The sequence below is a fragment of the Rattus norvegicus genome, chromosome 13 (genome assembly GCF_021556685.1).
Source record: "Rattus norvegicus strain SHRSP/BbbUtx chromosome 13, alternate assembly SHRSP_T2T, whole genome shotgun sequence".
NCBI lineage: Eukaryota > Metazoa > Chordata > Mammalia > Rodentia > Muridae > Rattus > Rattus norvegicus.
In genome coordinates this window covers 65,018,680-65,044,673 of record NC_141546.1, presented here as the reverse complement: position 1 = coordinate 65,044,673, position 25,994 = coordinate 65,018,680, and the positions used below count along the sequence as shown (strand labels likewise).

The following is a 25,994-nucleotide window of genomic DNA, read 5'->3' as shown; positions in this document are numbered from 1 at the left end:
TCAAAGATTTAAGGTGTTTATGAACTATCAACACGGAAAGTTCCATTTGTAGAGACTACAAATGAAACTGATTTCTGACAGTACATTACTCTGAGAATCAAATAGTACTTTCCAAGCAAAATAAAATTAAAATGAACTTGCACTGGTTCTGTACCTAGTACTTAGTCTAAAACATGTAACTGCTATTTATGACTCTATCAGCCTAGAAAATATCTGGAGCCATTCTGGTTATGTTATGGGTGTTGGAGAAAGATGAGAATGTTCTCATGTGGTCTTCAACAGGTATGGTAGTACAGGCTTATAATCCTATCATTAACTAACTGAGAAGGATTATGAATGTGAAGCCAGTTTGAGGGCTATAGAAGTCTATTCTAGAAAACAAAGTAAGATATTATCTAAAAATAACAAACCCTACAAATATCTGACAATATTTTGTCAAATAACACAAATATACATGCTTTCATAATTTTGTAAATAAAACTTATTTTAGGGATTGGCACATAGCTTCACTGGTAGAATCCTGACTAGTGTGCTGACCAGTATAAAAACCAGTGTGATAGGAGTACACCTCTAATCCCAGAACTCTGTAGGTGGAAATAGGTTTAAGAGTTCAAGGCTATCCTTGGCTACACTGCAAGCCTTAAGGCCAGCCCAGGGAGATCAGACTAAACCAAACCACCACCACCACCACAACAAAATCAAAACAACAAAAATATTTTTAAGTGGTCACCATATACCTCTTTCAATTTTGTCAACAAATCCTCTACATGTTTCTGAAGATGCTCATTTGATGTTTTCAAGCCATTCATCTGTTCTTCCAGTCTCAAAACCTATAAACAAATGGGGAAAGTCATGACAACTGAGATGTGATTTGATATGAAGTTTATACTGTCAAAAGTAAAATATATCCCCCCCCAAAAAAAATTTACGATACATAGGTATGACTAATAAAATGTAGTTATTATTAATAAAAGACCATATTCCTCTGTCATCAGCATGCAATGTGGTGAAATCCCTTTAGCATACATTCAGCTTCCACGATGGTCCTGCTGTCCACTGTGTCTACCAAGTATGCAGTTTAAAAGTCCAGTGCAAGCTGAAGTCTGCCTACAACAATGTCTGAAAGAACGAGAGGAGCCAGAAAATGCCCTTGACTGCATCACTGTGCCCATTACCACCGGAGGACAGTGCTCTAGCTCCATACGGGCAACACCACCGACAGTGCTTGCTCCTCAGCAGCGGGAGGGAGACCACCTCTAGTTCAGAGCCGACATACTTTTGATGAAAGCCACTGAAAAGATTGTCGTAAGAGTCTAAGGTTCAGATAACATTAAGATCAGATACTGTATTTGGTGAAAGAAGGCAAACAGAATCCATCACCTCATGATGGCAGCCAGTCCTTACACAGTGTCTGACCTGGACACAGTCTTGAAAATCATCTCAGAGAAGACTCCTGAACCTTGTTGGAGGCCCACACCAAGTTCCTTACCACCTACACTGCGGAAAAATCGCAGGGTTTCTCTTTAGAGAGTTGTTCCAGACGTCTGGAGTGTTTGTCCACTATATAACCTCAAAGTAAACCTCGCAATCTTCCCCAGAAGAAGTAACATTTTGGGCCCCGGAAATGATGCAACAAGAATTCTCTGCCATAAAACCTTTGTTCTTCCTCTTTTCCATAGGCCCTATCTCTGTCCATGCATGACAAGATTTTATAATTGACACTGTCTTCAGCCAGCGTAGGTGAACACTGTATATGCTATGTCAAATACAAATCCTTGTATGGTCTTAGAGATAACTTTGGTTTACCACATGACAGATATTCCAAATGATTATCCACTCGTGTTCAAATTACATTCTTGGACCTTTGGACAGGTTTCTATTCAGGCTTTTAGATTCACTCATAAATTCCTTGTTTAAATTTCAAACTAGCAAAAACTGTAGACAACAGTTCAGTTAAAATATGTCCAAAATTGAAGAAAACTCAAGTGAAAGATAATTTTAAACATGAACAGATAAACTTTTAACTATAACTCTGTCATTAGCGTAAAAGCATACAATCACTTAATATTAGAGTACAGGGCTGATACTAAATAGGCTTCCATATCAATCATCCTGTAGTGAATAAGGATTCCACAGAGATTTACCTGGTTTGGGCCCTTAGGATGTATTTTTATCGAAGAAGGAATTACCAATAATCAATCCTATCCAGGCAACTCGATGATGAGAAAATAAAGTTACTGTTGTTGATAAATTTTAATGGTACTAGTGTTGTTGCAGTCACAAATCTGACATTGTTATAGTTTTCCAGCAGGTGCACATGCTTTTAAATGGCTCCACTGTAGAACACTTCCCTTGCCACAATTATAAATTAAGTTACAATCAGAACTGTGCTGAACATTAACTGTTGTAACTAACTCTACTCCTAGTCAACATCCTTTTAGGTAAGATGCATCCTGTGGACTCTGATCTACACAGCGAGAAGAGTGTTTAACTGTAGCTCCTGACAGATACCCCAGGGTAAACATAGGTGGTACTGTAAAAACTACAAGGCCTAGTGTAAGAAATCAACAAATGGGTTAAAACATGGACACTCTTCTTACAGGTCAACCTTACATGATGCTCATTTCTTTATTTGACTTTAAATCGCCTTGTCATGAAACATATTTTAGTCTTTTGGAATTACCACAGTAACCCATGTATTACATTCTCTTAATGTTTGCAAGCAACCATTCACTACACCAAATATCTTACTTCCATAAGACTAACAAGAAGAAAACAGACCATTCAGCTGAACTTATATCACCATGGTAACAAATAGAGGAGCAAAGGCTCTGGGTTTACTGTCACCCCAAATTGACAAGACTGACCAAAAAAGGAAATTAAATAAACAGGAGTTCTTTAGCCTGATGCTGTCTTTGTACTTTAAATTTCCATTGTCATACAATGTAAATTAACAATGTACTGTAAGTCGGAATAGAGAAAATCAACTGATGGAACAATGTGTTTGAACATAATTCAACAAAAAGGGGCTACTTCTTAAGCGTATCTTTGGAAAGAAAGGTTTGTCATTAGAGTGGGTGGTATAAAATGTCATTATGAAATCCTCTAAACATTCCCCTAGGTTAAAGTTGAGCTTTGCTGTCACAGGTAACACAAGTTTTGTAACTGAGGAGTGTGACCGTCACTTACTGATGTACGAAGGTCAGCTCTAACATAAGCGAGGTAATTTCACTACTCACCTCTTCCTTTTTGTTTTCAAGAGTACACTTAAGTTCCAGAATTTCATTTCCCTTTTCTCTTCCTAGAGCCAATAGCTCATCAGTTTTGGTTTTCAACTCTGTGTTTAGCCATGAATTTTGATTGTGTAGCAATTCCTTTTCTTGTTCTAAGCGTTTTTCTCGGTACTAAAAAGAAAAATTTAAAGCAATATTTAACTATTTTAAATAAATGTAGCTCAGGGACACATAATCTTTATTTCAGAGCAGAAATTAGCTTATTCATTAGGATAACAGAAAATACAGTAACAAATAGATCCTAGGCATGAATTTATTGGGCATCAGTATTACTTGCCTTCACAGTGACATCAGAAGCTTGAAGTTCATCCAGCTTTAACTGAAGTTCACCCTTCGTTGTATTGCTTTCTTTAAGTTTTTCGTTTAGACGTTTAACATCCTCTAGAAAGGAGGAGAGTGAGCATTTGAAAATAGTGATTAGTTAACACTTGTAGAAACAAAGTAATAAAATATATTAGAAATACAAACCTTTAACACAAAGTAAGTGCTTTTCAACTCCTCATTTTAGCTTGTTTCTGTCATAATTACAAACTAAATTTCTATTTAAAACCTTTTTATTTTATTATAACCATTTAAGTTAAAAGGTAACAAGAAATATAAAAATTGCCTATTAAAAAGTACACATTCTTCAATAACCATGTTTTTATGAAACTAATTCATTTAATCCTAATTACCACCAACTAGTTAATCAACACAATCGGCAAACACTCGAAAGTCACTCTGTTCTAAAAATCAAGTGTCAAGCTGAGTATTACTACACAACATAAACATGTGAACGTTTTTCCTAACAGAAATTGAATTAAAAAAAAAAGCCCAAAGGCAAGTATCAGTAACTTTAAAAAACTCATTTTTGACAAATATATCAAACATCGTACGGTGATACATTTTATTTTCCTATCTCCTAAATTCAGTATTTTTTCTGTTTAAAAAAATTCTTAGACCATTTTATGCCCGTCTCATGAACTCTAGTAAGTAGTTTTTGTCCAGTGCTCCCCCCATCTCCTTCCTTTTTCTGCTACTAGCCTTCTTCATAGCAAGTCTAGGTCTATACTCTGACCTCTGCCAACCTTCTCATGGCTTTGTTTCATGGTCCACCGAGTTTAATTATAGTTGCTCCCACTCATGAACTCACTGTAACACGAACATGTGCTACCTGGGCCACACTTGCAACATGGGCTACACTGGGCCTGCCAATCTCATCATGGAAGGGTGTGGGCCCATGAGGCTCACCCCTCCCTGAAGTACTGGCAGTTAATGGTTGCTGAAGGAGACTGTGTTTTTTTTTTTTGTTTGTTTTTGTTTTTAAATTTTCAGTGTACAGTCAGGTAAGTTGTCCATTCTCTAGTTTGCTTTATTCTTTAATTTATTTATTTATTTTCAAGACAGGGTTTCTCTATGTAGTCCAAGCTGCCCTAACTCAGATATGTTGTCACTGAATCCTGAGTGCTTTGACTGAACAGCAGGTGACATGACTCCTGGCCAGCATCTTGATAATGGCTAGACATTATGTACATGGGAAGAACAACAGTATTTTTAAACTGAACGTCCACACTGAAGAGACAGAAATATAACATCAGAAGTAACTCCTAGCACCAACAATAATAAAGAATGCAATTGAAAGCACGAATATTTTTTCATACCTGTTAAATATTCAACTTCCTGAGATAACCTCTCATTGGTTCTGATTAAATCTCTTTTTTCAGCTTCTAACTCTTCCTTTGCTCTTGTAAACTGGCTCTGTCATATCAAGAAACAGCAAGTTCAAGAACAGAAGTTAAACAACCAGTACAGGTACTTGAATCATCAACTCAACTAACATTAGCAGTTACTTAAAATGCTTTCTTTCCATATAACTTAGGTATCAACGAATTAAAAAATACTCTAACACCTCTATTTCTGAGTTTTAAATTCATTTTCCTAGGCTTATGAATGCATGTCACTCATTACACCAAAGTGTCCTAATTATTTATATACCCTTTATGTTTACATATGTAATAAATAATTTGCATGTCTTCAAAAATCAATTGTGGGAACTATTATGCATTTGTACTTGGGTTCAAATTACTTCTTGAGAGGTAGGTTCCTTACGAGGCTTTTAGTTATAAGCAACAGCTCCAATCACTTAACAACAACTGAGCACTTAGATCGGGCAGGGTCGAACATGCCAACACATGGATGTGAAACATAATTACCTTACTATTGCTTTACCCGCCTTTTCCTGTTACTACAAACATTCGTTACTTATGCAACATACTTCCTTGGCATGTAACATATTTTTATGTAGAGAATGTTAAACTTCAAATGCCAAGTTTTACATTTTCTGTTATAAGCTGAGAAACATTTATGTTCCTACTAATCATTTATACATCTTTCCTTTGCTTCCATCTCTAACATTTTATAAAGATTTATTTACTTAGAAAGAGACTCTAACTTGAAAAGATTAAGACCACTCTCAAAACAAGGGCCAGAACCGTGGCTCAGGGAACAAAGGCCCCGCTGCTAATTCTTGATTGGTCTCTATCCATTGAGGTAATGCTTCAACTGAACCTAGAGCTCATCAAGACAGAGTCCATGTTGTTTCTATCATCTAGTTCAGGGATCACTTAGTCCTTCCTGCCCTGAAATTACAAAACGGCAGCTATCCCCAGCAAGCACTTGTGGGGCTTCTCAAGCCTGATGCATGTGACTTAAGTGCTGAGCCATCTCCAGAGCCCCACTCTAAATCCTTAAAATGTGTTCACACTTAGAAACCTTTTAAATGAAACTTTATATATAAAGTGTATAACACATACAGATAAAACCATACCAAATGATCATTACAGTTAAGTGAATGAATCTCATTTGTTTTATCAGAGTAGCTAAAAAAATCTATTTCACCAAGACATAACATACTACAATTTTATTAGCTAGAACCCTCACATACATTCAATTATAAGACTTTTTCATTCTACTTATTCATTCTTTCAACCTACATTCTCTTCACCTTGCCAATCAGCTTTATCTCCGTCTCCGTGTAGCTGACTAATTTCTTTGAGGACTCTAGATAAGCCACGTCATTTTTCTGTGTATGGCTTATTCACATGTTTTCTATATTTGCCCATTTTGTGGGCACATAACATATTTTTTAAAAGACCAAATCTTATACTGTGTGTACACATAGATTTTCTTTATCCATTTGTCTGTGACTAACTACATGTTGTTTCCAAACTTTTGGCTTCTTTAACCACGCAGCAATGAAAATGGACGAGTAAGCCTCCCTTTACAATGTAGATTCCTCTGACTAGTGTACCCAGAAGGACTGCTGGGCTACAGGGTAGTTCTATTTAGTTTGTGAACCTCCAGACTGTTTTTCACATTGGTTGTATCAAGCTCCACATACATCAGCAACATACAATCAACAGTAAAGAGAACTGTCCCCTGCCATCCTATCTTTGATAGTGACCATGAGTTACTACCAAACTGTGTGCTCATGTGTTTTTTTACTTCTTTTATAATTCACAAATAAGACCTCTTTTATATACCTGATCATTTCTGTCTTCTTTGAAAATAAGTCAAGTCTTTCGTCCATTTTCAAAGAAAATTACTTGTTTCTACTACTACTTCTTTATAACACTTGGATATTAGGCCTCATCTGATAAGTGGTTTATAGCTATTCCCCTGCCTCCTCTTCCCGGTAGCTACTGCTCTGCTTTCCTTTGTAGCACACAAGGTCTTCCGTTTGCTATGGTCATAATTATTTTTGTTCTTATGGCTTAAACACTTGGTGTGATTCTCAGAGACATTGTCAAATTCAAGGGTTGACAGTTTTGCCCCTGTTGTCTTCCACGTTTATAGTTCCAAGAAAATAAATAAATATACAAACAAACAAATGAATAGATTAAAAAATAAAGCCAAACCGACCACCACCAAACCAATTTTCTGTTGATGGTACTCTATATTCATTCTGTTGTATTTTGTGTTTCTAAGCAACACTATTTATTCAATAGAACAATAATTTCCATATTTTGTTCTCTAGAGTCCTTGTAAAACATTGACAGGGATCATATATTTACTAATTCTCAGCCCTAACTCTGTTGGTCCATGTTCCACTTTTATGTCAACCTAAGACCAAATTATTGGGATAATATGCTGTGTATTATAAACCTGAAATCAAGAAGTCTCATACATTCAACTTTGTTATTTCTCAACACTGCTTTGCCTACTCAGGGTTATTGTTTGGTTCTATGTAAACTTTAGAATTATTCCTTCCTCTTCATTAAAGAATGCTACTGGAATCTGGCTCGAGCCTGAAATACCAGACCCCAGGAGGCTCTGACAGGATTATGGATAGAGTGCCAGGCCAGCTCTGAGCAGGAGTCACTGTTCCTCCACACTGTGAGGGTCTTTCTTCATCTGTGTCTTCCTCACTTTATTTCAGCAACCTCTTACAGTTATTACAAGTCTCCACCTTCTTTAAACTTGCTTCTAAATACACCTAAAAATGTTTTCACAAATGGAATTTTTACTTATTTTCAATAGAAATCTGCTGTTTCAAAGGCCATCTAAGGACCTTAGTTTGGGTTCTAGTCTGTGGCATTATTGCTAAGTGATAGTAACCTCATAAGGTTTTGAGGTCACTCAGGGTGTGCCTTTGAAAGAAAAAGTGGGACACCAGACCCCCTGCTACCTGTTCTTTGCATCCTATTCTGAGGTGAAGTTTCCTTCACCAAGTTCTCTCTACCACGGTGTGTGGCTTGTCATTGGTCCAAAACGATACAGCAAACTGATCTTGGACAGAAATCTATAAACTGTCAATGAAAATAAACCTCTATGTTAATACAGTTAAATAAGTCTGTTCTGTGTGGTGTTTTATTACAGTGTCTAACAGAAACCTGGCCTACAAGGCAGTTAAACACATAATTGTCTAACTCTTACCAGTTTTGTTTTGTTAAATTTTATCTATTTATTTTATCTAAATTTTATCCAGTTTCTTCTGGATTATAGACTTCACTCTTGCTGTTTCATCAAACTTAGATGTGTATCAGGACCATGCATTAAAGCCTATATTAATTTGGAAACCTTCCTCACCCAAGAACATGCCATTACTCTTCTATTTAACTAAGTATTCTGAAAACTAACGTTTTCTTAATACTGAGGCAAACAAAACAAAACCCAAACAACAAACTAAAAATTTTAAAGGGCTTAAAGCACTATATATTTCTTGCAATTTAATTTACCAAAATATTTTGGGTATATTATGATTCTATACAGAATCTGAAAGCATGCTTTTCTTACACAGTTTTGAAAACCAAATCTGAGTCTCAAATCAAATGTAATTTTAAAAGTATAGTTCAATATGGTTAAAGAAAGACTGGGTGTCACTCCTCTATTAAAAGAGCATAGTAGCAATCCTTATTATCTCATTTAATCTGTTACTCTTCTCATGGCTCTAGAGAAATAGTCACAATGTAAAGTGATCCAACTCCCAAGTGTATCAAAATACCATGAAAGCTGGGCTATAGTTGCTATTCAATAGATAATACATAAAAAACCAACTGAGAGAAACTGAATGTATGCACATATTTCTAAATATTTGTTGACAGCTTCTAGTAGAATGTTTCATCTTCCATTGGCTGGTATCAAATACATAAAAGCAGAACAGAAAACAAGCATCAGAATTTCAATCAGCTTTATTTACTGGACATATTTTTACCTGAATGCCTAGATTGCGGTCTTGAGCAGTTTCAAGTTCTTTGTTTTTCTCAGTTAATACTTTTACTTGGTTATCTAGACAAAAGAGATGTAATGAACACAGATACGTTAACTTAAAATTTTTATTTTTACCCATCTAGCCCCATCACACATTTTTAAAATGATGAATTAGAGTCCATAATGATCTATGATCATATTTCAAATTTGCAAATACATTCTGATCTTACTACATTTTATACTAAAAGTTTTAGGTATGCTATAATCACATGTAAATATTTTATTCCCAATTTGAAGTAAAATTAGGAATGTCAATTTTTAAATTCCATTTTCTAGGAAAATTTGTATAAAATAGAGGAAGCAGGTCAGAACTAATAAACATAATGTAATTTGAACTACATAAAATGCATTTATTATATACTATAATAAACACCTGTAGTTCCATTTCTTTAATCATTAAGAATCATGCCTTTCACATAGAAAAAATGCTTGTGCTTTGTGTTATACTCACGATACATTTATCTTCCCGTATACAACTCTAATCATTATAATAATAGTTATATAAAAAATACACGTTTGAAAATTTCTTTCATGAAAGCACCCAAATAAAGCCAGGCATAGTAGTTCACACTTATAATTCCAGCACTTGGAAAACAGGGTAGCTATAAGGATAGCTACAGCCTAGTCTATAAAGTTGAGTTTGGCCTCCTCAAGTCAACCTAGTAAGATCTTGCTTTAAAGAGGAAACAAGCAAACCCTACATTATGTACAGGCAATTTTAAAAGATTTATTTTTATTTATGTGCACACACGCGTGCCTGTGTCAAATAGATGCCATGTGTGCATGAGCAGCCAAGGGAATCATACAGTTTAAATGCCGGGGAGCTAGAATTTTAGAAGGGTGTGGGCTTGTCAGTTATGTGATCTAAGAGCTGGGAACCGAACTTGGGTCCTTTAGAGCAGCAAGTGCTCTTAATCACTTGAGCCAACTCCCTAGTTCCTATGCACAGGTAATTTAACAAGATTTTAAAAACTGTACCATTATAAAAGGGAAAAACCTGTTACTCTAGATTTTCTATTTTGTTTTATTTACTATTTTCTGAAATCGTGTACACAAACACACACACTTCAAATACAATTGTCCACCCTAAGAAAGAACCTATTTCTGTCTACATTCATCCCTACCTTCACTTAGACCTCATAAAAGAAGTAATCAGAGCCATTCTAATACTCTTCAGCACCATTTTTGGGCAAGCCATATTATGCTGTGATGAAGAAAAGTAATGTACAGGCTGCGAACCACAGATGTGTGTGTGTGTGGATGTGTAATATACAGATCTTTTTAAATGTTAGTGCATCAAAAGTAGTTGAAGGGATTATAAACCAAACAGCTAGAGAAAAGTTGAAGTTTATTTAATTCCTTGATTATGAGTTTCTTGTGTTCTTTTGATGAAATCAAATCAAATAAAAATTAAGCTATGTTTAAAAGCCTTTCTTTCCCTTAAGTTTTCTTCTGTCATAAGCAAAGTAGAGAAGGTAGCATCCTCCTATGAAAGTCACAGACTTTACCTAAACTCTCAGGAGTCAGGCTACATAGGAGAAATATGCTGGAGTCAGGCTTTATAGGAGAAATATGCTGGACTCACAGTTATAAAAAATTTTAACAAGATATAATGAAATTAGTAGGTTTTAAATTTAATATGAAAACAAATCACTATTTAAATCTTTAAGTACACATTTTAGCTATCGAGATCACTATCAAAAGTATCTTTGATGTGTAAAGCTATGTGAACACATGTGTTTCTAACAACTTTTATCCTTTTTAAAAAAGCCTAGCCATCTACATATGGCACGGGTGGCAAGAACCCGTTTATTATCAGTCAGAATTAGAAGCCAGGTCTTCAGACTTCGACAGCCCATGTCCTTACCACGCCTTACTGAGTGAAGACCAAACGATAGGGACAGAAACTACCTCCCCTCCTATGCTGTAAGTAGATGCTTACAGAGAGAGAACGAAGTGTGACTCTGAGGGAGAGAGAGGGCATTAGAAGGCACAGGGCTAGTGAGGGAAAGCTTAGGTTCTCTCAGGGAGAGCCGTGTGTTGTTCTAAGTTCCTGTGAAGAAGTGGTGAGCAGGAAGTGTGGGCCCGAGGTCTGTTGATACCATCAAATTAAGACTAAAACCACTATGTTTCCGTGGTTTGGGTTGAGGAAGGTGTTTGGAGGTCCCAAGGACATTTAGGATGAGGAAATTATACAATTTAAGAGATGTGACAACGGTTAGTGTTTTTATTAACAAAAATCTCAATTGTTCCATTTTACCAATGAAGACTTGGGAGTCAGATGCTGGGGTGAAAGTCTGTAAGTTCACAGAAGCGGAGAAAGTCCCAGAACAAATGCCCCTCTCTTACCATATCTCAAAAAAACCTGCTTCAAACCAAATGTTCCTCCCTTCTACTTCCTGCATGACTCTCTCTGTCCTGACTCCCTCTTACTCTCTGTTTTTTTTCTTAATAATCCTATGTTTACTTCCAGTCAACTGGTTGCTTGCTCTTCCTCTTGACCAATGGTTGACTTTATTTACTCCTGTTTACAATATTCAAGCAGAAAGCTTCTTACACTAAAAGTGTGTGCCATGGATGAGCCACACCACAAGTAAAAACAGGTTTTCCAGTAAACAACACAACCTTGGAGTCCACACCGTGATCAGTCTGCCTCTGGACCTGAGGCAGGGGAGCTAAGTGTTTCTTACCTTGTTTGTATCCCTGTGTAGGGCCTGTTTCTAGGAGGGGCGGGCTCCCTGCCTATGTGATTTTCACAACAGTGTAACTGGGCATCCAAGAACAGCTAACTGGGTATCCATTAACAGTTATAAAGATAGAATCAAATACTTACTTAGCTTCTCAAGCTCCAGCCTCAAGTTCTGACACTCCCGGGTTTCATTAACAAGCCTCTCCTGACTCTGGGATAGTCTCTTCTCTATCTCAAAGTATTGTTGCTCTACAAAAGACAAGTCCAACTTGAGAATAACAGCACACACACCTGCCCTTGAAAGCAATATTAATACCACTGTTTATTTCTTCTAATACTGACTGCAAAACTGAAGATACAATATTGGAAAATCTAATCTCAATAAACAGATTAAACACCAAAAAGGACTTTCCCATTATTCTCAACTGGCATATAACAAAAGACAACATTGCCTAAAAGGGGATTCATAAACTAATTTCATTTAGGCAAGCAGCAATGTTGTATCTTGGGATTTTCTCCAGACTTCAGGAGATAAACATTTAAATATAAGTTATTTAACAAATAAAAAAATATTTAGTCAAAATGCATTGTTTTAAAAGGTTAAATGTAAAAATATTTTAAATGATACCTTCTTAAATTTCTGTAAAAATAAACCTGCAGACTTCCCACAAAAAGTAACTGCATTTGCTACTTCATCCAGTACAGAGACATATAAATCATTAAGTATTGACTGTATGTAAGTTAATAAACAGAATACAGTATATTATACAAAATTCTAAGAGTCACAAAATAACTGGATATTTTTACTTTGCTTGATAACTACACATTATTGAAGAAAAGAATTAAATCAGGTGGAAATTTCTAATCAACCTACCAAAATACAGACCCCATTCTCTCAACTAATGATAAACCAAAACATGTAACAAAAATTCTGTTACTTAAATTACTATTTTCTTTCTTCCAAGGATATTCAAGCTACCAAGTGCATAACTTTCATATACAAAAGCAACTACAAGAACTTACAAGCATATCTTTTTATTATATATTTTCTATCAAGTCTCAACGCTCTGAGAGAAACATATCAATTCATCTTTAAGACCATCTACAAGGTGCTATACACGCTAAGAACAAGGCATCAAAGAGTCGAAATGGGTAAAGACTTATAAATCCAGGTAAGTAAAAACTAGGGAGAATTACTGTCATTTAAAGTACAACAAAACGGAATTAGATTAGGGTTGCATAGTCCTAAAAACCTGGTGCAAACTGGCTTACATTGTCCAGTTTCTGTCCGTGGGCCCACGTTACGAGTTCCCACATAAGACGGCGCTAAGTAAAAGGAAAACGAGATGATCGAAGGTGGATTTAGATTTGGGAGGATCCCTCCCCTCTCCCCCATTTAAAAAAAAAAAAGTCACTCAGCGAGGAGAAAAGCGAAGGCCTACACTGCTTATGGAGCCTGAGAAGATGCTACCTGTACACCTCACAGGGGAGAGTGCAAGCGTGCAAAGTGGAAGGTCGAGCCACAGCTCCAAAGGAGAGCACGGAGAGCTTCTTACTTACCACTCTCCACCTTAAATTTCTCGTGCCGCCCCTTCAGGCAGTCGATTTCGGACTGCTGTTCAGCCAGGAACTTCTCAAGTTTGTTCTGGGTCGACTTAGGCAGCTTGTTCAGCTCCGGGCGCTCCAGCACTTGCTGCAACACCGCCGCCATGTCGGCCGGGGTCGTGGCAGCAGCGGCTGAAGGAGAAGCGAAGGAGCAAGGAGATGCGCGGAGCCCAGACGCCTGAGCCGCCCCGTCGGCCGCCTCGCTCGCAGTCTCCCGCGCGCCTGCCCGCCGGAGACTCCCGCGACGGGACCCTGGGAAATATAGTCCCGCGTTAAACGCAGCAAGGGCCGCGCCACCGCGCCCTCTATGCGCACGCAGCCGCCGGAAGCTATGCACGCTGGGAATGCGAGTTCACAGTAGCCTCTGCCCCAGTTTGTCTTTTTTTTTTTGGGTTCACCAGTTTCAAGACCCAAAGGCTCTTGGGAAATGTAGTGTATTTCTCACCCGCTGCCCGCCTCCATTCCACTTCCTCCTTTCTCCCCGCCCCCGGCTCCCCTCCTATGGCTGTGAGAAGTGTCCGCGCGGTGGCGCTAATTAGTACTCAGCAACCCTCGTCCATCCCCGAGGAGCAAGACGACCTTACCGTCAAAACCCCGGGAAGTCATGGGTACTCCTCTGGCCACTTCTAGAAACCGAGCCACTAGAGGGCACGGATCACGGCAGGGCGTCCCGAAAGGCTCTGGGCTACCGCCACGATCCCAAGGGTGCCCCGAAAGGGGCGGGGTGCAGGCCTCACTCTCTTTGGTAGAAGAGCTGCGGAGATGGGTGCGGGACGGCTCGCGTCATCAGTCTGCGCCCGTTGGTGCTGAGACCCTGGTTTGGAGTAGGAAGTGTGTCTACTGTCGCTTTCTGATGAGATCATTGGCCGTGGCAGTGGGACCTGAGTGGCACCTGGCCTTTGAAGGTAGCTACTTGTACCCTAACTCGAGTTCTTTTGCTGACAGAAGGTTCGAGGGACTTATTTGCCACATGTGCACATTCTGAGAACAAGTGAGTCGGCCAAGGAATGTGTGTGCACTCGGGCACCAACAGCTTCCTTTTCAGGGGGAGAAAAGAAAGGTTATAGGGAACATATGGACAGTCACTCTGCGCACACTGAAGCCCTGTTCTGAGGAGATTAGCCTATGTCAAACCTCGTACCTACATGCTTTTGTGGCTGTGAAGTACTGAATGATTTAGTGCGAATTAAAGTAGTCTGGTTAATATTTTAAACAGAAAGAAATCAAGATTTTTGTTATTTATGTAGTAAGATGACATTGCAGACAAATGTCTGATGACGTTTTTAATTGGAAAACATTTTTTGACAGTTTTATTGGGACACTTTGTCATTTTGCCACAGTAACAGAACTATGTTTCCAGATCACGACCCACGAAGTATCAGTTCGTACTTTGTTTCATGGCTGGTTACTTTTCTGGAAGAACTTGTTGATTCTTGATTGAAAATAAGGATAGGGGTTGGGGATTTAGCTCAGTGGTAGAGCGCTTGCCTAGCAAACGCAAGGCCCTGGGTTCGGCCCCCAGCTCCGAAAAAAAGAAAAAAGAAAAAAAAGAAAAAAGAAAATAAGGATAGCACATTCCTGTGACCTCAGCTGCCAGGATTAAGATGTGGGAGGTAGTAGTCAGGCTCTGTCTTAATGAAAGGGGTGGGAGGGATTAAGTTAGTAGGGATATTATATTAGTTTCCATTCACAAGCTGAAGAGAACAGGAGCTGCTCTTTGCAACGATTTAATTGAAGGACTGAGTATTTGTTGCCAGCCTGAGCAAAACAGATGGAGAGAACGTAAATCCCACCTTTCTCACAGTAGTATAGTCATTTGGAGGAGTTATTTGGCATTTCCTTTTGAATTCTTTATGTATAAAACGGAGGTGACAATAATAGTGTTTACCTTGCGGGGATTAGTATTTATCAGTGCGTGTGAAGTACTTAGAATGCCCCATGTAGAACAGAAGCTATATAGATAACTGTCATTGCATGACTGCTTACCTAAGTGGCTGTTATTATGAGTTGTCTCATGGCAGCAATCACACTACTCACATTCGTGCCTTCCCACCTTGCACAATTTGTAGCAAATAGTGATTTTACAGTAGATACTGGGTCAGCAAGTTTGAGTCTTTCTCATTTTAATGATCTCATCAGAAATTCAGCTTCCATATTTTAGAAATGAGAATATTGAAGTTCACCAATAAATTGTCCTAGAGAATGCAGATAAGGAGTAGGTCTAAGATAGGAAATGAAATGTATTGATTAACGGTTTCATTATTTCCTTATCTCCAGAGTGAGAAATAACTTTGCTTTCTCGTGGCTAATTGGTAATTATGACATTCGTTATTGTTGTTTTGTTTTCTTTCTGTGTCTTTTGAGGCAGGGTTACACTATTTAGAATCAGATTGTCCCGGAACTCACTATATAGCTTTGGCTAGCTTCCAACTCAAGGCATCAAGTCTGCTTCAGTCTCTGGGGTGCTGGAATTCCTTGCTTACACCACCATATCTGTCTGGGACTCTTGTTCCTTCATTCCTTTCTTTTCTAAAAGGATTTTTAGATTTATTATTTGGTGTGTATATCTGTGTGAGTGTGCTACATGTGTACAGACTTGAGAAGTGGGAGCCAGATTTCCCAGAACTGCAACTAAAGGCATGTGTGCACCACCGGACTTGGATGCTGGGAACTGCACTCAAGGTCTGTGGAAAAGCAGCAAGCACTCCTAACCGTTAAGCCCCCAGGGAGTTGTTTCTTACAGCACTGTACTAAGAATTCCAAAGCTGCATTTCAGTTGTACAAAAAAGAATGCCCTATTTAGTAAATGATCACTGCAAGACATAGGACAGTCTTGGAATTGGGCCACTGTTTTTCTTTTTTTGTTCTAGCCTGTCCACCAATGCTAAAGCATCAAAAATCGCTCCCCCCACACAAAAAAAAAAAAAGAATGCTAAGTAATTTCTTGTAATTTAGGCTGTTGAATCGGCTGTCAATAATGGGAAGAACCTACATTGTAGAAGAGACTGTTGGCCAGTATCTTTCAAGCATCAACCTCCAGGGAAAACCTTTTGTCTCTGGTCTTTTGATAGGACAGGTATGTATATGTCTGCTACTCTGCAGATTGATAAAAATAAAATTACTCATTAGTTTAAGTTAAATATACCATTTACCATTCAAAGTTGTTATGTGGAAGAAACATAATCTTAAGAAGTTAACCTAAAGTGGATCTTTGAGTTAACATTGGAAAGAGTAGGAAACCTGGCCGAAGCTTGAATAAATGTGATCATTCTTTTTCCTTTGGTACTTTGAAAAGGTCACAATTTAAGTCTTCGCTGACCAGATGACTCATATTTTGCTTTCTTTGTGTTTTGGACTGGATACACAGCTCAGCTGGTACTTGCCCAACATACATAAATAACGCCCTAAGTTTCATCCCTGTGTTACTGGTGGTTATTGGAGTGGTCAAAGTCATTTTCAGCTCTTTCCAAGTTCTTGGCCTCTTATTTAAATAATTGAAAATAAGGACTCACGTCTGCAAATGGGGCAAGATAACTTTGTAAGGAGCCAAGCAGATGTGCTGCAGGCCACATGAGGGAGGTAAGTGACCAAATTATGTTTGTGGCTTAGTTTTATGGGGTTTAAGAGATGGGCATTCTGACCTCTCAGAATGTAGGTTGAGTGGTTGTTCATTTTGGTTGCTAGGTTAGATAAAGTCTGATATTCATTTTTTCCCAATGTACATGCCCTTCCCCCTAATCCACCTGATTAATTCTGTTTAATGCATAGGTATAAGTTTTTTTTTTCCTGAAATGCTCACTTGATGGACAGTATCTCTAACTGCACATGCACTTAAAACCGTCTTAAGCTCAATGGACATTTCTGTACTTACCAGAAATGTTGGGGATACACTTCAATAGAAACCGACTAATGCAATTCTTACCAAGGACAAGGGAATCTATATTGTTCCATAGAGATGGAAGAAATAAGTAGCTTGATACAAATAGGTGTCCCGTCCTGCAGGACAGTCAACTAGGGTCCAGAGGGTAGCTGGAAGAGAATGGGGGACAAGAGACACGAAGGACGCCAAGACAAGAGTCTGATCAAGGCGACAAGTTTAATGCTTGCAGGCTCTGGTTATATACAGTAGCAAGGCAGGGGGAGGAGGATGTCTTCAGGAGGCCGGGAGACCTTCATGTACTAGCCAGTAGACTTCCATGGGTCTGTAGGAAATTGGCTTTCAGCAACAGATCACAAGCCCTGATTCCGTAGGGGTCTGTAGGAAGCGGCTCTTTTGCAAAGGTTATGAGCCCTAGGTCAGTATGAAGTTAGCTCCCAACAAAAGGTCAGGAGTCTCCACTCAGCAAACCTGTTGGACCACCAGATTTGGGTCAGCGCTTCTGACAAGCCTTGTTACTGAGCACTACTGACCACCAGATTGGTGTCGGCACTTAACTAGGACATTGGGTTTTTCCACTGAGCGTGTCCTTTAGGTGAACTTTCATATGTTCTATTTCTGTCCTAATTAACTCAATGTTAGGGTTGCAGGCAAGTCTGCTCCCCACAGATAGGTGCCTGAGAGTGTGAGGCCTAGGAGAGAACCTGTACATGGTTCCTGCAGGTTAAGGGGCTAGGCTACAAAGTGATTATGAAAAGGGACAGGTTTGCAATGGCCCAATGGCCCTATTTCAATAGGGTCCCAGGCTAAGCTATCTTCCATGCTTGCCTGCCTCACTCAGCACCTCTTAAACCAGGCATTTTGGGCCATAGCTCACACTGACTTTGAACTTAAAAGCTGTGAACCACCCTAACTAGCTTCATACTGTCTTTATTTTTTCATTTTTGGCATTCTTTCTCTTTCAGCCTGGGCTATGTAAAACCCAGTTCAAAAACCAAAGACTGCTACTGGGGCCTCTGCATGCTAGGTGATCATTGTACCCACTGAGCTGCACCCCTATTCTAGAGTCATTTCTAAAGACCACTCTGTTATTTATATTGAGGATATCCAAGTAAACGGTTGCTATTACATACATTAAAGGTGAACAGCATACATACGAGAGACAATGTTGCAAGGCTATTCACTAAAATCACTAATAGGATGAGTATTAACAATTTAAATTGCTGTAAATACTATTTAGTTCTTGCATGACATATGTAATTCTTTCATCAGATATAACTGTAATGAGCTTTTACAATTTATTTTTAAAGTGTTCATCACAAAAGGATTATGTGATTCTTGCCACTAGAACACCACCCAAAGAGGAACAAAATGACAACCTCAAACATCCGAAATCTAAGTTGGATAATTTGGATGAAGAATGGGCCACAGAACATGCTAACCAGGTAATATTATCTCATTATAAACAAAAGAAAAAATGTTTCCTGGGTCACAAGACTAGAATGTTAAGAATTTTTTTTTCCTTAAATGCATGCCAGCGGTTGTACTTAAAACAGTTTTACAGAAGGCTCTGAACATGAATGGTTCTTAGTAGGACTTTGTTAATTGAAGACGTCAGAGAATACATTCAGTACGTCGAGAGCAGTACTATGTGAGTAAGTAACATAATACTAGGAAAAGAAGCAGTTGGGGCAGTTTGGTAGTTGAAACAGAGAGCATGTAGGACAATGTAATTAAATACAAGGCTGATTTATGGGTGACTTTGGAATGTAATCCTAAGAAGTACACTTGGTAGACAAAAGCCCAGGGGCAGGGCAGGGTCATGGTTTTTAGGGCTGTAGCCTTCAAAAAGTACATGTATGTGGCCACCAGTAAATCTGTCAAGCTCCATTGTATGACCCCACAGCTGTGAGTATATGGGCAGTACAAAAGGATTCACTGGGTTATTTAAAAGAAAAAATCTATATATGTATATATATATATGAAAGAAGAGATTGTCTTAGGGTATTATTGCTGTGATGAAACACTATGACCAAGGCAACTCTTATAAAGGAAAGCCTTTAATTGGGGTTGGCTTACATTTCAGAAGTTTATCCCATTATCATTACGGTGGAAATCATGGTAGGTGTGGTGCTGAAGAAGAAGCTGAAAGTTCTACCTCTGGATCTTCAAGAGTTTGTGTGTCACACTGGGCAGAGCTTGAGCAAGAGACCTCAAAGCCTACCCCCTCGGTGACACACTTCCTCCAAGAAAGCCATACCTACTTCAACAAGACCACACTTCCTAATAGTGCCACTCCCCATGCATAAGTCAACGATTCAAACACATGAGTCTATGGGGGCCGTGCTTTAACCACTGAGGCCCCCCACCTTCCTTATGATATCTGATATATTCTGTATAATTTATATGCAAATACATGAAGAGTGACTATACATGAATATATAATACTACATGTAATTGATATTTTTGTCTCTAGAAAGTTAACTTTGTATTGATTTTTTTTACAGCTATATTGTTCCCCATGATAAATATGAGAATTTTGTTATACCTGTCAATCTGATTAAATAGAATTTATGAGCTGACGTAGTGCTGATATAGTAGATATTATCTAATTTTCTAAGGTTTAACTTTGTGATCGTTCGCTTATACCACAAGTCTATGAAAGCTAGTGAAAGTACTCATTACTGAATGTGACTGGCAGAGAAAAATGTGGAGTTTTAAAACTAGCTACAATTATGTGAAAGGAAAAAATAGAGGACAGATTAGTATATGCATATCAAAGATTGTATGACTCTGCAGGGCAGTCCTGTGGAAGTTCATTGATCAAAGTACCAGGGAAGACATCTCCTTCACGTTGACTTTAGTTACCTCACGGAACTCAGATGTGAGAGTGTAAAAGAAGTCAATTTAGGCTGAGGAACGGCCTAGAATTAGGAAGCCTAAGGCCTAAGTGGAGAGGAGGGATTACTTTTGAAGGATGCTTGAATGTTTCAGGGAAAGTAGATTAGCAGTGTCTCTGAACATCACACTGGCCAGATTCTGGGAAGATTAAAATCTCAGTCTAAAATATTTATTTTGCAGAGAGTTGGAAGCCCATTGAAAAAAATCTCAGAAGCTAACTTTGCAGATCTTGGGAGAAAGGAGTCTCTATATTGATGCACCTAAGCAAGTTATCAAATTGTTTCATTTGTAAAGTGATTTAAGCTGTAGAGTTGAGGGTGCTCAGGGAAGGGTTATGCATATAGTATACTCCAGTTTTTCAACCACCTCTGCATGAATTCTGTATGTATAATTGGTCCTGCATAGGTATTTGCTGATTTAAAGTTTACTGTGTCAAATAGAAAAGACTGGCATGTTTATGATAGCTAATACTGTCTTAATACTGTCTTTTAATCTTCAGGTGTCCAGAATGCTCCCTGGAGGACTTGTGGTTCTTGGAGTATTTATTATCACAACTTTAGAACTAGCAGATGATTTTCAAAATGCCATGCGCAGAGTGAGTACAGTGTAGCAAAAGCACTTAATGACATCAAAGTTCCATATTTTACTTAATTATATGCATATGTATTGACCTTAAGCCTATGTATATAGGTGTTCCATAATTCTTTATGCTAGAATTATGCTTAAATAGCTTGTTTTGTCCACTTGCTTGTAGATCTTGTGTGTAATCTAAATATTTTTTAGTCAAAGCTATACATTTTTAAATAATTTTTAAGGTTTATATATATTATACATGTACATATGGCGAGGGGAAGGTCATGCACCCACCATGGTGATCTTGTGGAGGTCCGAGGATGACAACTTTTCAGATTCAATGCTCTCCCATCTTTTCATGGATCTCAGGGATTGAACTCAGGGTGTCTGGCTTCCATGGCAAATGCCTGCTGAGCCATCCTACTGGCCCTTCAAACAGTCTTTCAAAGATGATATCATAACATTATATAATGAGTCAGAATGGTTTTACCGTTTTTCTTGTGCAATAACTTTTTTTTGTAGACCTTCCACTGACTAGGAAGTAATTGCAGTAATATGAAGTTGTGCTAGTCACATCTTTTTAAGTTCTGTTATTAATATATAAATAACAATCACACACTTCATTCTTACTCCTGGGCAGGGTACATATCCTGAATCGCTTATATTATTTTGTTTTGCTACTATATAAGAAAATCAGGTAGTGTAATCCAGGAGTTAAAAATCCCAAGCTGTTTTCTCTTAAACTTAAACTTAAAGCAGTCTTCAGAAAGCGCTCACCTCTTTATATACTCAAGAGCCACACATGCTTTCCTTGTGAGCAAGAGGGACCTTATACCATTCTGAGGCACAAAACTGGCTGAGGGTAAATTTGAAAACCATGCAACTACAACCGCAGGTGCTGTGGAAGCCTCCACCTTCGTAACCTCCACTTCAGATATCTCACTCTTGTCTTTAGCAGTTTTTGCCTTGGAAGAAAAGCATGTATTTTCTCCCTGACATGTTTTCAGACTTTTGTACTCTTCCATTTTAAGTAAATTTGCCTTTTCTGATATTCATCATTTTTGACGGTTTGGAATACGTTTTGAATATGCTGCTTAGTTTTCTCCCTCAACCTAGAATCACCGAACCAGTGTTTAGATCAGATTCTCCCATGGGCGTGGCTGTGGGAGGCCATCTTGATTGTTAATTGATGTGCAGTCTCAGCCCATTGTGAGTGGCACATTCCCAAGGAGGTTTCCTGTGTGCTGTCTTCACTCTCTTCAGACAGATGGTTTTGTCTGCAATTAAGCTAGACTCTCTCAATTAAAAATACAAGTAGAAAAGAAATGATGTATCTCTCAAGATACTGCAAGAAGTAACTTTATAAAATGTATTGCTTATTTTCCACGATTTTGGTCATTACATAATACTTTGCTTTATGGAGCAATTTCTTTGACATCAGTGGGTCTCTTGAGTGGTTGTTTTCAGACTATAGACAATAAGATGACAAATTAGACCCCTCCACACAGTATTGTAAGACTGCCACATTCATGACCTTCTAGCCTCCAGTTAGTTAGTATTTCTGACACAAATTAGGTAACTATTCTGATTTTTTTTTCTAATTTTTACTACTTTCATGGTTTGTAAAATTTAAATAAGAAATGCTAACTGGGCATGTTGTTAAACTGTCACTTATTCCATTTATAACAAAAATCAAGTTTGTATTCTGTATTTCATATAAACAGTAGTTGCTCAAAATTAATTTATCATGTCCAGTTAACTACTAATTATAGGAAATTATGTTTTTTACTTAAAACTCAATTTTGTGTGAATCGTTTTATGAAGTCACAAATGGTTAATATATCAAATAGTCCATGAACTTATTGTCTTTTTCCACATTTTTCATTTTACAATGAATTCATGTGTATTTTTCTGTCTTTCAGCTAATATTTTCTATGGAAAAATCTATGAGTAGAAAAAGACTATGGAATGTCACAGAGGACGAGGTCTCAGAACGAGTGACACTTCACATTTGCTCTTCTACAAAAAAGTATCTTTTATTTAGGTGTTTATGGTTAGTGTGTAGTTCTGACTGGCAGTACTAGTGCTGTCGATGAGCCCACAGCACCCACAGTGTACCCTGTAATGAACCAGCTTTCCCCTCCTCCCCACAGAATCATGTGGTATGCAAAGCACACACTGACAGTTCTTCCCTTAAGTTTATGGTAGTCATTCTTGTGAAGAAAAGACTCAGTTTGTCTTTAAAGAACACATCGTTGCCAGTCATTGGTGGCCCCTGTCCTTAGTCAGTGCCTGAGAGGTAGAGGCAGGCAGACCTCTAAGTTTGAGGCTGGGAGTGAGTTCCAGGACAGCCATGGCTACATGGTGATACCCTACTTCCAACAACAAGAAACTCACATTGCTATGATCAGGTCTGCCAATAATGATGTTAATAGTAACAATGGCTATTAATTTTATGCTGAGTTAGGAAAAGTCTGCTAAAGGATTCTGAATCCCTTGTCAGCTCCCTGTCCGTGTATATTTTGCACCATAGGTTCTTGTCAGAGACAAACTTAAGCAACTAAGGTTTTTGATGTTTTAATATAATCTTCACCTTCATTTCTTAAAGATAAAATGCACCACTCGAAGCATCCAGAACTGAGCTGGGTCGTGTAGAAATTCTTATGCCTTTGTATGTCAAGTGGCTTCCTTAGACTCTGTCCTCTGTAGCTCCCCAGGACAGACAGTCACTAAATAAAAGACACAACCTTAGGATCCTCTACATTAGAACTGGGAAAAGACAAAATTCAAAAAGAAACTTTTACTGCATAAGATGTGTGTTTAATATATGTGACACTTGCCTGGAAGGTATCACAACCCAGTAAATCAGTAAATGTTCTTTATGCATTTAAGTACAAATGTTCTTGGGCTTGCTCCTGTCCAGATAGCACTCCTGTATGCTGTGGAGAGCATGTCGGAGCAAGACCCCAAAGGTGCTTTCTTTCCATTTATTCTGACAGTAATATTTATAAACAGAAGGGAATTTGTGTTTTGTTTCCTTTTCTAAGCACCATGAGTACTATAGTCAGCAATTAATATCCATATACTTATTTACATAAATGTATAGTTACAGATCTATATATGCCTTTAGTATATGAAGTACTGTAATTTGTAGGCACTTGGATGTAGGTACCCTTTTTAGTTTTTGGATTATATTTATTACCAAGAATTCTTGTGTAGTCATTTGTGACCTTAATTAGTAAAGAATATCTTGTCGAACTTACGATGTCCACGATCCAAAGGTAAGAAAAAACACTCTTAAAAGATTCTTTTTCTGTTTTAAAAGTAAAGATTCATCTTTGTATTTAGTTTTAATAATTTCCAGTGCCATCATTTCTTTTCAGTGTGTATGAACTCTTGCAGTTTTTTCTTTTGTTTTGTTAATCCCCTGGTTTGTATTTGAGAAGCTGGTGGTAAAGGTGACTGAGGAGTTTGTGTAGCAGCAGTGTGCAGTCAGCCAGCTCCCAGTGTGGTACAGAGAGCAGACCAGCATGTGCCTAGGAGCAGTGTGAAAATAACTGAGCACGGAGAGCACAGCCATCTGAGGGCTACTTGGGGAGCACTTGCTGTTAACCAGTGTGTTACAGTGGGCTGTTGAGGCCACTGGGAAGCTCGTACCTAGAGCACCAGTTAGATCCTGCACAGCTCTCTGATCCTTTTTCTACCACATGAAGGTTGCCAAGATTGTTGAGCAAAAAATTACTAAAATTAATGCACGATCACTTTTTTACTTGTTTCCCTTAAATCCGGAAATTTGGTCAACAGTTCAGGATTTTAGCTTGTTTGAGTTACCAATTTTATATATTATTTTCTTAATGCATGTGTTTTACCTAAGCCATATCATGTTTTGTTTTCCACCTCTTTCCTGATAAAGAGTTCAGCAAGACCTGCAGATTGGAAGTATCAGAGTAGAGTGTCTGCCTCATGGCTGTCTCTAGACTGTACTATTCACGTTAACATTCACATCCCACTGTCGGCTACTTCTGTCACTTACACTCTGGAAAAAAACACAAAGGTATCAATGTAAAATATGTTTTCTTCAGTGGTGGCTGAGTGGGCGCTCTGCTGTTAATAAGGTTCTGACATTTAGAATCCTCAAAACTTGTAATCTATTTTAAATGATTGTTATATGGATAAAGAACTTGTTACTCTGGCTGGATTTGGAAAATTTTGAACATAAATAATATCATAATACTAATATACTTAGCATAGCAGGAACTTAATAAATATTTATGAATTAGCATATGTGGAGTTTGATTGTGTCCATAGATCTAATGATGACCTTCTGTTGACCCTGATTTGTTTTGCCTTTCTGTTTTCATTCCTTTGTTTTTCTTCATTGCTCTTTCGTTTGTATTTAATTTTTCTTCTTTAATATTGCTTTATACTACTCAAGGCTCATATTTTTACTTTTTAAAAGATCAAAGGCACTATTGGATTTTATTTCTATGCTCATACATGACTTTGGAATTTGTGGCATACATTTTAGGAAAATATCAGAAAAGTTATTTAATATGGATAAGGTGCTAAAAGATTAGGACTGTGCTTTAATTTATGATACTGGATTTAGACATTGTGTTATTGACACTTGGACATTTTCAAGATTTCAGTGTTGTAGGTGGAGAAGTAAGAGACTTGTTTAGGATAACTTGATATCTAAAAGATTTTGTGTTGTTTTTAAGAGTGGACTTACACGGTGGGCCAAGCAAATAGAAAATGGTGTTTATCTGATTAATGGACAAGTTAAAGGCAACGATTGTGACCTATTAGAAGGACAGGTGAGTTAAGAAAAAAGTTGTCTTATTTATGAATTTTTTTAAGGAAAAATAGATTTATCTTTAGTCCTTGTTTTCATTAAAATCAGTCTCCCTTACTCATTTCTAGGTTCTCTTGTTTTTTAATGTATTTATTTTCCTGCAAGTCTCTCTGTAGCCCTGGCCTCAAACTCACAAAGATCTGCTTGCCTCTGCCTCCTAAGTTCTGGGATTACAGGTGAGCGCTGCCTTCCTGAGCTCTACTGTCTTTTACAGAAAAGGACAAGTGTTTTTCTCAGAAATTGGTAGGAAAATGCTATTTCTGGTGTACTTAAGATACTGAATCCTGGAATTAGAAATTCCTGCACATCTGCACCTAAAGTCTATCTAATCTCTAAATTCTAAAAGCTTATTCACAACTAAATAGCTGGTGTTCTACCCTCTGTAGTTCTGTGTGGAAGGCTCTGCAAGGGTCTCTCAAATACCTTTGACCTAAACGAAGATAGTCTTCCCTG

At 38.0% G+C, this 25,994-nt stretch overlaps 2 protein-coding genes across 15 annotated transcripts in view; one reads left to right on the top strand and one right to left on the bottom strand.

The window, feature by feature from the left end:
• Window positions 1-14,130, bottom strand: part of Tpr (translocated promoter region, nuclear basket protein) — a 63,326-nt gene extending 49,196 nt beyond the window's left edge. The window contains exons 1-8 of one of the 2 annotated variants that reach the window (XM_087580833.1): window positions 13,920-14,130; window positions 13,291-13,587; window positions 11,875-11,979; window positions 8,986-9,059; window positions 4,934-5,030; window positions 3,571-3,674; window positions 3,240-3,404; window positions 738-830 (exon numbers count right to left, since the gene is read on the bottom strand). In XM_087580833.1, the coding sequence (XP_087436959.1) occupies window positions 738-830; window positions 3,240-3,404; window positions 3,571-3,674; window positions 4,934-5,030; window positions 8,986-9,059; window positions 11,875-11,979; window positions 13,291-13,587; window positions 13,920-13,941 (957 nt within the window). In that variant the 5' untranslated portion in view covers window positions 13,942-14,130. 2 annotated transcript variants of the gene reach the window in all.
• Window positions 14,131-14,180: 50 nt separating this feature from the next.
• The window catches only part of Odr4 (odr-4 GPCR localization factor homolog), a 29,500-nt gene continuing 17,686 nt past the window's right edge, over window positions 14,181-25,994 (top strand). For 3 of the 13 annotated variants that reach the window (XM_087580837.1, NM_001427702.1, XM_087580839.1), the window contains 8 exon segments: window positions 14,181-14,240; window positions 16,291-16,411; window positions 18,523-18,657; window positions 20,613-20,708; window positions 22,609-22,715; window positions 23,931-23,967; window positions 24,600-24,740; window positions 25,408-25,503. In XM_087580837.1, coding sequence (XP_087436963.1) covers window positions 16,313-16,411; window positions 18,523-18,657; window positions 20,613-20,708; window positions 22,609-22,715; window positions 23,931-23,967; window positions 24,600-24,740; window positions 25,408-25,503 — 711 coding nt within the window. In that variant the 5' untranslated portion in view covers window positions 14,181-14,240; window positions 16,291-16,312. 13 annotated transcript variants of the gene reach the window in all.